This window comes from Microtus pennsylvanicus, chromosome 6 (assembly GCF_037038515.1).
Source record: "Microtus pennsylvanicus isolate mMicPen1 chromosome 6, mMicPen1.hap1, whole genome shotgun sequence".
Taxonomy (NCBI): domain Eukaryota; kingdom Metazoa; phylum Chordata; class Mammalia; order Rodentia; family Cricetidae; genus Microtus; species Microtus pennsylvanicus.
Window position 1 is genome coordinate 104,980,520 of NC_134584.1, and position 14,957 is coordinate 104,995,476.

The window sequence follows — 14,957 nt, forward strand, 5'->3', positions numbered from 1 at the left end:
CTTGGGAGGTTGAGGCAGGTGGTTCCTGAGTTTGGTTACAACATAGGTTATTCAGTAAGACTGTGTGTCCACCAACAAAATCCAAATGAGCAAATCATAGCAGTAATAATAATGACAACAACAATAATACAAATAAATTAAAGGTTCAGAAAATATCAGCAATGCAATAAAGGTGCACACCTGCCCCTAGTAATTCTCCCAGTTATCCCTATCTATCTCTTAAAGGACCCACAGCCTTCAAAATAGTCCTCTAGCTATGGGCAAGCACTCAAAACACGAGCTTGTGGGTCACTAGCCCATAATAACTACTGAAAGTCTAAAAAGTACCCCAAGATTGCTGTTGGTGAACTGTCCTGTGTATTCAGAGAAATGAGAGCCACATGGCCGAGGGTTTATAGTAGTGAGGTTCAGTGCTGACCTTCCCTGCAACAGAGTCTCCTCAGAACACTTGAAGGCTTGGTACTGGGGGAAAGATGCTGAGCAATCGGTCACACGAGCTCCCGATACCAGAAGCCAGTGCTGGTTCATGTCTCACAAATGTGGCAAATGGAGACCACAGACACCAAGAGAGGGTGAAAGTTTCAGAGTTTATCTTCAGGGAAAGGCGAGCGCCTGAGAGCGAGGTGGGTGCAAGGGCACAATGACTCCAAGCAAGATCATCAGTCACCAGGATCCCACCTGGCAGAGGGACCCAAAGATTGGTTTACATGGTCCTGCTTTTGCTTAGGGGATAAAAGGGCTTTGCAAAGAGGAGGGGATGTGGGTGCAGCAGCATGAGCTGCCAGTCAGCACACTGTTGGTTGTCTGCCTCTGATTTTCCTTCCAGGAGCCAGGAAAGTCATCAGCTGCGGTGGGCAGTGGTTGTCAGCAGACACCAAGATTACAGCAATGAAAGCTTTCAGGGTTGAAGCCCAAACCTGACTGCCTGGTGAGGTGCAGCCAACTACTGGTCTCACCAGGAGCTCAACAATGCATTAAGGCCCCAGTGAGAGCACCCCTCTGCTCAGTTTCTTAATCAAGGCTCAAAATCAGCTTCATTTATTTCCTGAGTAGGCAACATGAAATCTTGTTTTTCAACCCAAAGGTCATGGTTCATTATTATTTGTATTCAGTGCAGTGGCTGGGAAAGGGGGACTGTGCTCTGGAGAACTGGCCCAAGTAGGTGATGATGAGAGGTAGAGGAATAGGGAGATCCTAGGGCTTGCAGGACACAAGGCACTCACCACTCCTTAATGAAAGAGAAAGTGCTCGGGGAGCAAGAGTACAGACAGAGCAGAATTTGGCACCTTTGTAAGGGTCAAAGTGCAAGAGACTTTGTACTGCTGGGATTGAAACATTTATGGAAATCAATTACATGGACTATCAAGAAGATTAGGGGATGACCAAGGAGTCAAGAGTCTTCTGGAGGGTTTATGATGGGCAGGAAGACAACTCCACACAAGAAGAAGCTTGCTCAGGGTGCCAGGGACAAGGGTCTCTTCTGACACCGCCCCATTTTCAGGACACACCCAATGGACAAACATTTTCACAGATGTAATAGCCTCAAGCAAGGGTGGACTCCATACTGCCTGCCTAACTCCTGATCCAAAGAGCAAACTTCAGAAAATGGGGCACTGAGAAACCCATGTAGTTCTGATCAACTCCCTAACTCCCGACCCAGATTGAAAATCCCATGAATTTATCTAATTCTGCTTCTGCAGGCATTTGTAAAATTTCATATACGGGAAAAATGCATAGAGTTTTTTCTCATCAGTTGGCATCATTTGTGACTGATGTCAGAAACCTTCATGAGATATGGTCTGAAAGCCATGGGATCAAATTTATTTGCTGAAATCTAATTTCTGATCCAATGTTATTAAGAGTTATGGCTCTGGGAAGATCCAAGAGTATCATTGTTTTCTCATTCTATCCAACGAGGATGCAATGTGAAATCTTTTGAGCCAGAGGCCTAACTCTCACCACAAAGCAAATTTGATGGCATTTGACTGTGGATTTCTTGGTTTATAAGCATTTATACAATTTCTTGCTATTTGTATGTTATCCAGATTATAATTTGTTTAGAGATGTTGGTCTTACTATGTTGCTCAGGCTGACCCGAAATTGCGGGAATCACATAATCTTTCTGCCTATGTCTCTGATTGCAGGACCCACAGATACCTATAAAGAGCTCAGCTTGCAATTTGTGAATTTTTGGAACAACAACCTGACTGAACACATGAAAACAATAGGTAGGACGTTGGCTATTAGGTTTCTTTATTGGCCACTTACAAATAAGAAGACACGAGACTTGCTGAGAGAACATAGGATTTTGACAGTCCAATACCATATAATAAATATTTCCAAAGCTTCTGTTTCATCTGAAGACTGTCTGGGGCTTGGAGAAGAGGAGAGAGGAGGAGAGCAGATGAAGAAAGGAAGGAAAAGGGTGTTGCCCCAGGGGACAGTGAAAGAAGACTGGGGCACTTAGGGGTCACACATCTACAGTCATGGGAGCATTCACGGAGTCTCATAAAAGGTGTCCCAGCATGTTGAGGAATGAGTGACACACCAAGGGTTTGTTGTACATGTAGACCAAATGGACAATTGCAGAGGTAAGGGATGGTGATGTGACTGTTAGACTCTAACCGGGATTCTCTAAGAATGTTCGGCTGACCTCATGTATATTCAGCCCTTCACACCATTCCTCTCACAGGGTACTACTCTTTGTAATTATTCTGAGAACCCTTTAGCTCCTGGATCTTCTGGGGCAGAGTCTGAGTCCAGAACTGCAGTCTTCTGGCCTTCAGGGCTTGGCCCACAGCAGGCTGGATGTCCAGCTGTAGGTACTTCTCATTATCGTCCATCTTGGGCCAGTTAGGTAGACCCTCGCTGTTGGGGTTCCTGCGGATACGCCAGCCATCAGGGAATGGTAAGGTCATCCTCATCATTGTAATCTCCCAATTTGTCAAGGTAGTAGACTAATTGGGCCAATAGTTGAGGGGACAGATGAGGCACGTGTCCTTACACAGGGATACAAGTGTCACGTACGAGTGTCTGCTCCATGTGGGGCAAGACTACCCAGACAATTTTGGGTCTCCCACTCAAAGGCAAAATCTAAAGAACAATACCATAGCTCCTGTCAAGTCATTGCAGTGTGACCAGTAACCAATATGTACGATGAACCTAAGTGTGCCCTGGGGTGAGGAGGACTCTATCATGTGATGAGTTATCCATGCATGCAAAAGAAGTCATCAACCACCAATGGAGCCCTAGATAGGGACCCATCACTGAGGAGGTTGAGGGAGGGGGGTGTTCTCACCCATGTCGTGCAAAGTTGGTCCAGTACTTCATCATTCTCCTGCTCAGCAGCTCCTCCTCCTCAGTGAAGACAGCTGTAGCTGTGGGGAAGACAGAGGTTCAGGTCCCAGCCACCTAATGCAGCTGCCTATTCCTGCTCCACAATCACCATCTTTTCTGTAGCCTGACCTTGAATCCTAGGCCTCTTTTCCTCCTTCACCACCAAGGATCCAAGAGCCACCCACACCTCTAATTGATGCCTCCAGGTTCAGTTCTGCTCAGTGTGTCCTCATTCCATCTAACATAGGTGTGGTGGCTCAAATCCTATAAACTCATATATTTTAATGCTTGGTCCCCAGTTAGTGGAACTATTTAGGAAGAATTAGGAGGTATGGCCTTTTTGGAGGAGGTATATCACCGGAAATTGGCTTTGAGGTTTAAAAGTCCAGTCTAGTCCAGTTAGCTCTCTCTGCCTTGTGTTTGTAGATCAGAATGTAAGCTTTTAGTTAGCTACTGTTACAATGCCTTGCCTGCCTGCATGCTGCTATTCTCCCATCCTCGATTGTCATAGACTCTAACTAACCCTTTGAAACTCTAAGTCCCAATAAACTCTTTCTTCTATAAGCCAACTTGATCATAGTATCTCATCGCAACAATAGAAAAGTAACTAAGGCAATAGATTATATTTGGAAGGGTCCGGATTCTAATCTGGGTATTGTTTTTTGAGGGTGGAAAGGGTGCTTACTTGATTATGTCCTCTCCCAGAGCCTTGATTTATTTCAACTGGACAGAGCTCAGTACCCACCTGTGACCCCCATCCAGCTCATGAAACACAAGAAGACTCACGTTTCATGTCCAAGGGTGAGGACCCAAAAACAAAAGCCATCTCATCGCCATGGTCAACTTTCACATGGGGTGGCCTCACATCTTTGACGTAGCTGGGCACATGACAGAATTCATAAAAGTAGACAAACGCACGGGAACCTAGAAGTTTGGACATGGTTACATAGTATTCCCTCACCTTAACTTTCCTTCTTAACCCTTAGTGATAAGTTATGTCGGTATACAGTTATCTGGTGTTTTAATTGTCAAATGGGTGGCCCCAGGCTGGAGCACTAGTTATGAGAAAGCCTTTGGCTAAACAGTGATCCTGGCCTTCCCAGCTGAGTAGTTTTGCCAAATTAATGGAGTATCAGCAACCTGTTTCCTTGTCTGTATCTGGATGTCACTCCCCTCTCTTACACTAGAATAAAGAAATGCTGATGTAATGGTCCCGGGAGTTTGGTACCAGAGATGTGACCCAGACATGAGCGCGGACCTGGACACTATTAAGCTTATATGGGACCCATGGCTCTGAGCTCCTCCCCACTAGGCCTCATCACAGATGTACTCACGTTGAGACTTTGCTACTTGGAGTGCAGGAATCACGAACAAATAGTCTGCCATCATTTCCTTGTACTGTATTTGGAGGGTCAGAGCATCTTCAGTGTTGTTCATATACTCTTCCATTAGCAGGTCACTACACTCAGGAGGTAACATCTGCAGCAGGGAATCAGGAAGAATGAGTTTAGGCAGGTTCTTGTTTTGATAGGCAGTGGCCTCAGTGTGGAGAATGTGGCCAGGGATAAGATATGGTATAGAGGGAAAGGTATAAGTTCTGGGGTGAGCCCTCCAACAAACCACACACACACAAATCTTTGTTTGTAGACATGCTGTCTGAGAAGGATACATAGTGGCTCTTTCTATTGGGGGCAGTACTCAAGGTGTCTCACCATCTGTGTTGTTGTTGTGTAATTGAGAATAGCTGGTAGGGTCTCTCTGGTTATCTCCTTTATTATTTGATCAACCCCCAACATCTGCAAGAGAGAGAGGACAGTTTTCAGTATATGGTCAGCTGGATATGGATTAAGTTTTCACTGCTCATCAGAGAATTGGAACTGTGCCTCACCATAGGGAGACCCCAGCCAAACTCATCATTGTTGACACCAATGATGCTGGGGACAGGGTGAAAATCCGCAGAAGTCAACAACTCTTGGGGATGCCTGGGTAGGAACTCTCCATCCACCACAGCAGGGATATGAGTGAAGACCTGAGGGACATCCAAGGTCAGTGATGGAGGTCAATTCTGATGTCCCCTGAGAAACCCTGACCATTACCCCTGCCCCCATTTAATTGTCTCAGGATGTTTCTCCACGCCTGACAGAATCTACATATATTAGGATATTTGGTATTCATTTTACACACGTGATTAAGAGGATGCCAAACCATGGAGCAGGGGTAATTTGTTTAGAGTAGTAAGGACTGACTCTCCCACATCCCACTGACCAGGTCCTCCAAGTCACACAACTCTCCCAACCTTGTTAATAGCCAGAATCTCCTCTTCACTCTTGTTTCTCAGACAGTGCACCAGGGTCTCTGAGTCCACAGTCTCACAACCAGATAAGCTGGCCACTTTCTGTAAAGGGATCAGGCAGGAGTTGATCCATCCTTTCAGGCAAGTAGAGGAGTTTTCCCAACCCCAGTTGATTGGCATGGTGCCCAAATATCACATCACACTTTTTGTGCTGGTGAAATAGAGTAAGTATGAAATTCCCATTTTCTTGTTGCTCAGATGTGACAGCCAGAAGGGTCATTCTACCTAAAGACTTTAAAAAGTAAGCTACGTGTGTTTGTCCACGAGTGCGTGTGACTTCAGGAGTGCCTGTACCATGGTTTCCATGCAAAGATTCGAGGACACCATCTGGTTGCTAGTCCTCACTTCCCATCTTGTTTGAGAAATGATCTTTCATTATTTCTTCCTTTATACAAGAGTCTATCTTATTTGTGGCCTTTCAGGGATTTTCTGGTCTCTGCCTCTTACCTCATCCTATGAATACCAGGATCACACACTTGTTTCTCCATGCAGCTTTTTGTGGTTTCTGAGGGAATTTGAACTCAGGTCCTTATGTTTTTACCTATTGAGTCATATCTTCAACCCATATGTATTTGTTTCTGAATATGATGGCCACTACAAGGTATTTATACATGGTTATTACACCCAGCCTGTATAGAGAGAAATGGATTCCAACCCTTGAATCTCTCAGAAAGTACTGAAAGAAGCTATTTCCCACACCCCTTGTTTTCCCAACTGAGAAAACTCCCAGAGTACCAGAGGGTGGAGGCTGAGGCTGCAGGGTCATCAATGGCTGAAGTGACTCACTGTGTAAACCACCTCAGAGGTGTTAGAGATCAGGTCAGGCAGCAGGGCCACCCCACTCTCCATGATGGCCCTGTGGAAGAGTCCCTTTGACATGGGGGACACAACCTGTGAAGAGACACTTGTGCCTCCTGCAGACTCTCCAAAGATGGTGACAAGGTCTGGGTTGCCTCCAAAGTAGGCAATGTTCTGCTGGACCCAGTGCAGGGCAGCCACTTGGTCCAGATAGCCCCAGTTGCCTCTGGCATGCTCATCTCCAGTGCTGTGAAGATGCAGAGAAGGAATCACAGGGCTGTCTTATTTTCTTTCATCCTCTACCTTACAGTGCAGGGTAGCCCCAGACTCACCTGAAGAAGCCCAGAACACCCAGGCGGTACTGGATAGTGACCACCACAACATCCTCCCTGGCTGCCATCAAGGATCCATCGTACGCAGAAGCCATACCCCCAACCAGTGCACCCCCATGGATCCACACCATTACCTGTGGAAATCAAGTCAGATGCCAGGAGGTTCCCACCCAGCTCAAGCTCCACCTGAGTGTCTTCTACTTTACCTAATGCTTTGGCTCAGTGTACTTAGACACACAGACAAAATTTCTCAGGACCTCCTCACCTGGACCACAGACAGGGCTCTAGTACCATCAGGATACTTGCTAGTCTCTCTGCTTCTCTAAGGACCCAAGCCTGAATTAATGGCTCTAAATCTGGAGTAATAACACCCCTGCTCTCAGACCCTATGAAATGGAATGAAAACAGGTATATTCATCAGTGATTCTCCTGATTATTAACAAAAAATCATTGGCACATAGCTGGTCATGGTGATGTATACCTTTATTTAATACCAGAGATCTGGGACCAGGTAGGCTGACTGTGGACCTTTCCCACTCTCTGTTCCCCCAGACCCAATTCTCAGCGTCACCCCTAGCACTGCAAAACAGAACCTCTCCTCTCCTCCCAGCATTCTCAGGGAACACACTGACTGAACAGGCAACATACTTTCTAAAAATCCAGAGAGGAAACAGAAATTAAGTAACTAAACTCACAAAAACAAAGAGAAACCCAGAAAACAACACCTAGACCTACAGTCACCCCCAACTCAGATGGCTAGATGCCAGCATAAGAACACAGTAAATAACAGGCAAGACAATGTGTCTCCAACAGCGCCCAGCTATCCTACCACAGCAGGTTTTAAATATTCCCACATAACTGAAAAAGACTTTAATATGAAGATGAAAGAGGTCCTTAAAGAGCCAATTAATAAATCCCTTAAAGAAAATAAAGAAAATAAAAATAGTTGAAGGAAAGAAATAAAACTGTTCAAGACATTAAAATGGTTATAGAAACAATAAAGAAAACACAAACCAAGGGAATCCTGGGAGTGAAAAGTTTAGGAATGTGAGCAGGAACTACAGAGGCAAACCTCACCAACAGAATACAAGAGATGGAAGAGAAAATCTCAGACTTCGAAGATACAATAGAAGAAATAAATACATTGGCCAAAGAAAATGTAGATCTGAAAAAAATTTTGACACAAAACATCCAAGAAATCTGGACACTGTGAAAAGAACAAATCTATGAATAATAGGAATAGAGGAAGGAGAAGAATACCAAATAGTTTAAAGGTCTAGAAAATATCTTCAACTAAACCATAGAAGAAAATTTTCCTAACTTAAAGAGGGAAATGCATATACTGGTACAAAAGGCAAACCGAACACCAAATAGATTGGACCAGAAAAGTCCCCTCAGCACATAATAATCAAAACACTAGACGTATGGAACAAAGGAAGAATATTAACAACTTTAAGGGAGAAAGATCAAATAACATATAAGGCAGAACTATTAGATTTACACCTGACTTCTCAATGGAGACTCTAAAAGACAGAAAGTCTTGGACAGATGTGCAGGAGACTCTAAGAGACCACAGGTGCCAGCCAAGATTACTATACCCAGCAAAACTTTCAATCATCTTAAGACATTCCATTATAAAATTAAATTTAAACAATATCTAGATGCAAATCAGCCATAAAGAAGGTACTAGAAGGAAAACTCTAAACTAAGGTTAATTACACACATGGAAACATAAGCAATAAATACACTCACACTAGCAAAACTAAAAGAATGGAACATACACACCAGCAGCAGCAGCAACAACAACAATAAAATAACAGGAATTAACAATCATTGATCATTAATATCTCTTGATATCAGTGAACTCAATTCCCCAACACAGATCACCAGAATGGTTACAAACACAGGATCCATCCTTCTGCTGCATACAAGAAATACACCTCAATATCAGGGGTAGACATTAGCTCAGGGTAAAAGGTTGGAAAAAGATATTCTAAGTAAACAAACCCAAGAAGCAATCTTGTGTAGTCATTTTCATATCTAATAAAATTAATCAAAAGTATTAGGAAAAGATACTACATATTCATCACAAGAAAAAATACACCAAGATGACATTTCAATTCTTAACATCTATCCCAAACACAGGAGTACCCATTTTTGTAAAAGAAACACTATTAGACCTTAAATCACATATTGACCCTGACACAATAATAGTGGAAGACTTCAATACCCTATTCTCACCAATGGACAGGTCATCCAGGCAGAAACTAAACAGAGAAATACTAGAGCTAATTGATTTTATCAGCCAAATTAATATAACTGATATTCGACAGCAGTCTCAATGGAACTCTGAAACACAGCTTGCTCCAATACTGAGGGGATCTAAGAGGTGAGTGAACGGCTACATGGCAAGATACCCCACTCACTAGGACCTCCCCAGAAGGACAATACCCCAGCCCCCTTCTCCAACTCCCTTGGCTTTTTTAGCCAGCCAGTACAAAGTTTCCTGTGGTTAGGATCCCCCAAAGCCCAAAGCCATCCACTGGAGCCCCACCTAAGAGCTAAGAGCTTGCTGTGATACTGAGGGGACCAAGAGCGTGCCACAACACTGATGGGAATAAGAAAGCACCAAGAGAGCAAACTAGGAGAGAAGACCAAGAGATCTGGTGTATAGAGACCTCAGAGGCTTTCTGAGACAGACATTGACAATGCAGAGTAGACCAAGAAAAACTCCCAAATACTCAGACAGCCACTGCAAGGATTGGGCCAAGACACAAAGAGACTGCTGGCCTCATTTGAAGGAACTAAGTGCCCACATAAAGAAAACAGAAAAGGCTCACATAAGTGACTTAACGGCATACCTGAAAGCTCTAGAACAAAAAGAAGCAGACTCACCCAAGAGGAGTAGAAGACAGGAAATAATCAAATTGAGGGCTAAAATCAACAAAATAAAAACAAAGAATCAATGAAACAAAGAGTTGGTTCTTTGAGAAAACCAACAAGATTGACAAACCCTTAACCAAACTAATCAAAAGGCAGAGAGAGAGAGAGCATCCAAATTAACAAAATCAGAAATGATAAGGGGGACATAACAACAGACACTGAGGAAATTCAGAGAATCATCAGGTCTTACTACAAAAACCTGTACTACACAAATTGGAAAGTGTAAAAAAAATGGACAATTTTTTGGATAGATACCATAAACCAAAATTAAATCAAGACCAGGTTAGCAATTTAAATAGACCTATAAGCTGTGAGGAACTAAAAGCTGTCATCAAAAGCCCCCCCCCCCCCAAAAAGCCCAGGGCTGGATGACATTAGTGAAGAATTCTACCAGAATTTCCAAGAAAAGCTAATACCTATAATCCTCCAAGTGTTCCACATAATAGAAGAAGAAGGGACATTGCCAAACTCGTTTTATGAGGCTATTGTTACCCTGATACTGAAACCACACAAAGACACAACCAAGAAAGAGAATTACAAACCAATCTCACCCATGAACATCGATGCAAAAATTCTCAACAAAATTCTGGTACACCAAATCCAAAAACACATAAAAAAATCATCCATCATGATCAAGCAGGCTTCATCCCAGAGATACAGGGCTGGTTCAACAACCAAAATCTATCCGTGTAATTCATTATATAAATAAACATACAAAGAAAAACCATAAAATCAGAATAATCAAATTAATAAAATTTGAAAGGGGGTCATAACAACAGACACCAAAGAAATCTATAAGGACATGCTTTCAAAACCTATACTTTACCACATTAGAAAATCTAAATGAAATGGATAATTTTCTCAATAGGTATCACTTACCAAAGTTAAATCACAATCGGAAAAACAATTTAAATATACCTATAACTCCCAGTGAAATAGTAGTCATTAAAATTTTCCCAACTAAAAAAAAAAGCACAGGGGCAGATGGCATTTATTGAAGAATTATACCAGACTTTCAAAGAAGAGTTAATATATGATAGAGGATCTATTATTAATCAAAAAAATTACCATATCTCTGGAGGCAGAGATCAAAGATTGAGACCAGCCTTGTCTACATAATGAGTCAGCCAGGGTTATATAGAGAGACCCTTTCTCAAAACAAGAGAAAAAAATCATTGGCACAATGGATAGTCCATGCCAATAAATTTGCAAGAGCTCAGGATTTAGCTCTCAGGCCTCTGATAGGTAGTGTGAAACCTGAGTTGATCAAGGAGCCATAGCCACTGACTTCCCAGAGTGTTTAGGTCTCTGTGTCCCATACCTAGGGTTTAGCTGCATGCGATGGCAGAGAAGGCCTTCCTGGATACCTGATAGGGAGGGTTTCTCATCAGAGTCTCACATTGAATTTGCCCCCTTTTAATCATCCCGAAGAAATGCCCACCCCCAGATCTGAGTATGGCTTCCACTCACAGGCAGTTTGGAGCCTTCACGGGCATGAGCTGGTGTGTAGATGTTGAGATACAGGCAGTCCTCAGATGTCAAGATGGAAGGTATACTCCGTTTTATCATTGCCAGATTTTCTGAAACCACTGTCCCAGAATTTTGTAGACATCTGAGGACAATGACAGTTATTCTAAGAGATTTGCGGTAGTTAAAATTAAAAGCAGAGGCCTAGCACATATTTTATCTCAGCCACAAAACCCCTCTTTCTGGCCCCATGATGTCCTGATAACATGAGGTCCTACTCCAAAAGCTCTTCCAAATCAGGTAAATGTCACAGACTTTGGGAAAACTTCTAGGGAGACTGCCAGATGGGTCTTTGGATCCCACTCTTCCTGATGATGGGATATTGATGAACTTCTGTGAAAACTATTGGTGTGTGTAATGACACCATTTCTTTTTGTACTCTCCAAAGTCTGGGTATTGGATCCTGTACCCATATAGGTGCTCCATTGATAAACATGGTTGGTGGGACATCCTTCACCTCACATTCAGACTCTCAAGGATCTGTCTTCTCTTGAAGAATCTCTAGTTGGAAGACATATACTTGTCTCTTGGCCAATGGTACCTGGACTCCTATAGGTTGGTACAGTGATTGTGGAGGGTGATTTTGCTCAGGAACCGTCATCACTTTGGCCTTTCCCTGGCATCTGCAGCATATCCCATCACAGAGAGAATGCAGTGGAGGGCAGGAGATGGAGAAAGCACTGCAGTCTCGTCAGGTTCTGACCTCCTGCCCATTTCAGGACCTGACATTTTCTGGGACTCAGGAGGACTTACCTGGCTGGGTAGGTGGTCCCATCCCTCACACCACTCCATGATTCAGGAGGCTCAGGAGGTGCAAATCTCAGGTCTCCTAGAGGTGGCTTGGCAAAGGGAATTCCCAGGAAGATGTAGACGCCCTCTTTGGTGTCATTCAAGTGGATAAGACTTCCCTGCACCTTTCCCGTGTGGGTAGTCCTGATGGGGTTGGCTGAGTCTTCACCTGTAAGTGGCATACGATATCAAGGTTGGGTTTGCCCAACCATCTATCTTCACACTATGGCTGTTACTTCTTTCTTGCTATCCTCAAATCAAAGCCTTTTCCAAGTACCCACCTCCCTGGCAACTTGTCTCCACAGCACCATGTTCCAGTGTGGAAGAATTTGGCAGACCTGTCTGATGTGGGATTCCCCTCAGTATGCTGTGAATACCACTGGTTAATAAAAAACTGTCTTTGGCATGTGCAGGGCAGAATAGAGGTAGGTGGGGAAAGCTGAACTGAATGCTGGGAGAAAGATAGTGTCAAGGAGACACCATGGAGCCACCAGAGGGGAAAGACATGAGCTGCCAGTTGGAACCTTGGTGGTAAGACATCGCCACTGGTGATTCACAGAGTAATAGAAATGGGTTAGTTTAGGATATGAGTAAGCTAAAAATATGCTTAAGCTACTGGACAAATACTATTGCAAATAATATGGTTCCTTTGTGTGGTTGTTTCAGGGCTGAGCATCCAGGAACGAACAAGTGGTCTCTTACTACACCTGTTTTATTTCCATAAAGAGTAAAAATCTTCCAGACCTGATAAACATGGATGGCATGTTTGGTGCTGCTTGATGTGGTAACAAGTAGCCAAGGCAACAAGCACTCTCAGGGGCCAGAAGGCCATTTGCCAAAATCTTTCCAGTGCTGAAAACTCACTCCTATCTCCAGGGACACACTGTCTGCAGGACAGTATGCCACAAACCATATCTGCTTATATAGATCACTGAGGACATGGGGCACTAATATCTGTCACTGCTACAGCAACAGGCAAAACCTGCTGAAATGGGTTTGCTAAGAGTCAGGCTACAGGCAGGATGCTTCACCCTCAAGAGAAGCTCTCCATGGAATCCCACATATTGGAGTGAGTGTACTTTAAGTCAGGAGGCAGGAAAACAGCCCAGAAAGGGACGGTTTGTGGTAAATTAGTTTAAAAAAAACTATGCATACATTTTCCTTTTTATTTAAAAATGAAGCATTGAAGTTTATTAAGGAGGGATTCTTTTTTTTAATCTTTTTTTCCCCTGGTTTTTCTAAACAAGGTTTCTCTGTGTAAAATCTCTGACAGTCTGAAAACTTGCTTTGTAGGGTAGGCAGGCCTTGAACTCACAGAGATTCACCTGCCTCTGCCTCCCAAGTGCTGAGATTATAAGGATGCACCACCACCACCCAGCTAAGTAGAGATTCTGATTTTGAGTGGCATGTGGGGAAAGGATAACACATCTCTAATTACACGTGTCACCTTCTCAAGAGTTACTGTGTCTTTATAACAGCTGTACGTGGAAAAAGGAGGCCTATGAAAAGTTTTAAAAAAAAGTAGCAAAAATTTTCCTGTAATTAAATAATTATCTATCATCTATGTCATACTTAAAACCAAGTCACCATTGACGAGACTGCCGTTTGACCGTTTATGTGATACTTTAAATTCCTGATTTTGCTATGGTAAGCATTGTTGACCAAGTTTACTTCCAGATATCCACCTCATCTTAATTATTACTGATGCTGAAATTGCTGTGGTATTCTGTTTTAACATTTATACATTTACCAACCCACCAGACAGGTTCTTGCTGTGTAGCCTAGGCTGGCTTGCAGCTGAAAAGCCTTCCACTTTCTCTGCCTCATCTAGAACACCGTTTACAGGTGTGTGCCATTACACCAGCTCACTCCGATCTTATCTTGATGTCCCATGGATGAGCCTGGCCTGAATGGTGCATAACTCTGTGCCCTCTTATACTTATCAGTGATTCTGAACCTAGGATCCAAAGAAGAATGTTCAAATAAGCCAAGAGTGAGTTGGGCAGATCTTCCCGTCCAGGAGTCCTGGTGATATCTCAGAATCTGGACAACAGCAGGGAAGAGTCACAGTGAGGTCCTTATGGCCTCCTTAGGCTAAATCTGATTGAGGAGGCCTGGCAGGAGGTCAGCATGACTCAGGCTTGAATGCTTTTGGGTAGGAGGCCTCAGGGTTGCACACTGACACCGGGCACAGTACCCTCCTGGCTCACCTATTCATAAACCTGAAGACTTTCTGGCAGACACAGAGCTCATGCCCTTTGCCTCGGACTCCAAGTTGTACCTTTTCCAAAGGTCAGAAAATGGGAAAGGGAACACGGGCCTCTCAGTTGGGCAACTGTTGTAGGGCTGGAGAACTGTATGACCGAGGGCCAGGAAAATTTCCTAGGATTATTTGGAGTATACCGTGATGCTTCTCTGTCTGAGAGGGTGACCCATTTGGAGTTCAATGCTAGTAGGAAGGTGTAATTCATTTTATTATTACCAATGGGTCAATAAGAGCCACAGGCACAACCCTATACAGAAAGGGGACATGGCCCATCTGTCCCTCTGTCCCCAACACTCTTCCTTGTGACTCTCAGGCCCAGGCTTGGCAGAGTAGCCCTCTGTTCTATTGAGTGTCCTCAGACATCACTGACTCTCTGGGCTACAGGGGCCACTTTTCCACTCTGTCATCTCTACCTGCTCTTCCTCCCTTGCTACCTTCCCTACCACAGCCTTAGCCTCTGCCTCTGCCAAAATTGGTAACTCTGTCCCCCACCACCCACGTAAGAAGTCTCACCATGCGCGCGGAGAAGAAACACAAGCCCACAGGCTACAGCAATTAACAGAAGGGCACAGGCTCCAGCAATCAGCCAACCACGACGTTTGCAGGACGGCAT

At 43.8% G+C, this 14,957-nt stretch overlaps 1 protein-coding gene across 1 annotated transcript; it reads right to left on the reverse strand.

Moving 5' to 3' along the window:
• Positions 1–2,429: 2,429 nt before the first annotated feature.
• Positions 2,430–14,957, reverse strand: LOC142852720 (acylcarnitine hydrolase-like). Its single transcript, XM_075977756.1, has 12 exons — positions 14,858–14,957; positions 12,043–12,247; positions 11,233–11,374; positions 6,820–6,953; positions 6,476–6,734; positions 5,633–5,731; positions 5,225–5,365; positions 5,049–5,132; positions 4,671–4,815; positions 4,123–4,260; positions 3,299–3,371; positions 2,430–2,880 (listed from the first exon to the last, which is right to left on the reverse strand). Exons 1-12 carry the CDS (start codon positions 14,955–14,957, stop codon positions 2,697–2,699), a joined length of 1,704 nt encoding a protein of 567 aa, XP_075833871.1. The 3' UTR covers positions 2,430–2,696.

Coding starts and splice junctions, on each gene's coding strand:
- LOC142852720 (XM_075977756.1), bottom strand. CDS start 14,957: ATGCCGTCCTGCAAACGTCGTGGTTGGCTGATTGCTGGAGCCTGTGCC. Junction 5,366..5,632: donor AGATTCTGGCTATTAACAAG/GTTGGGAGAGTT, acceptor GATGTCCCTCAG/GTCTTCACTCATATCCCTGC. Junction 5,133..5,224: donor TTGGCTGGGGTCTCCCTATG/GTGAGGCACAGT, acceptor TCTCTCTTGCAG/ATGTTGGGGGTTGATCAAAT.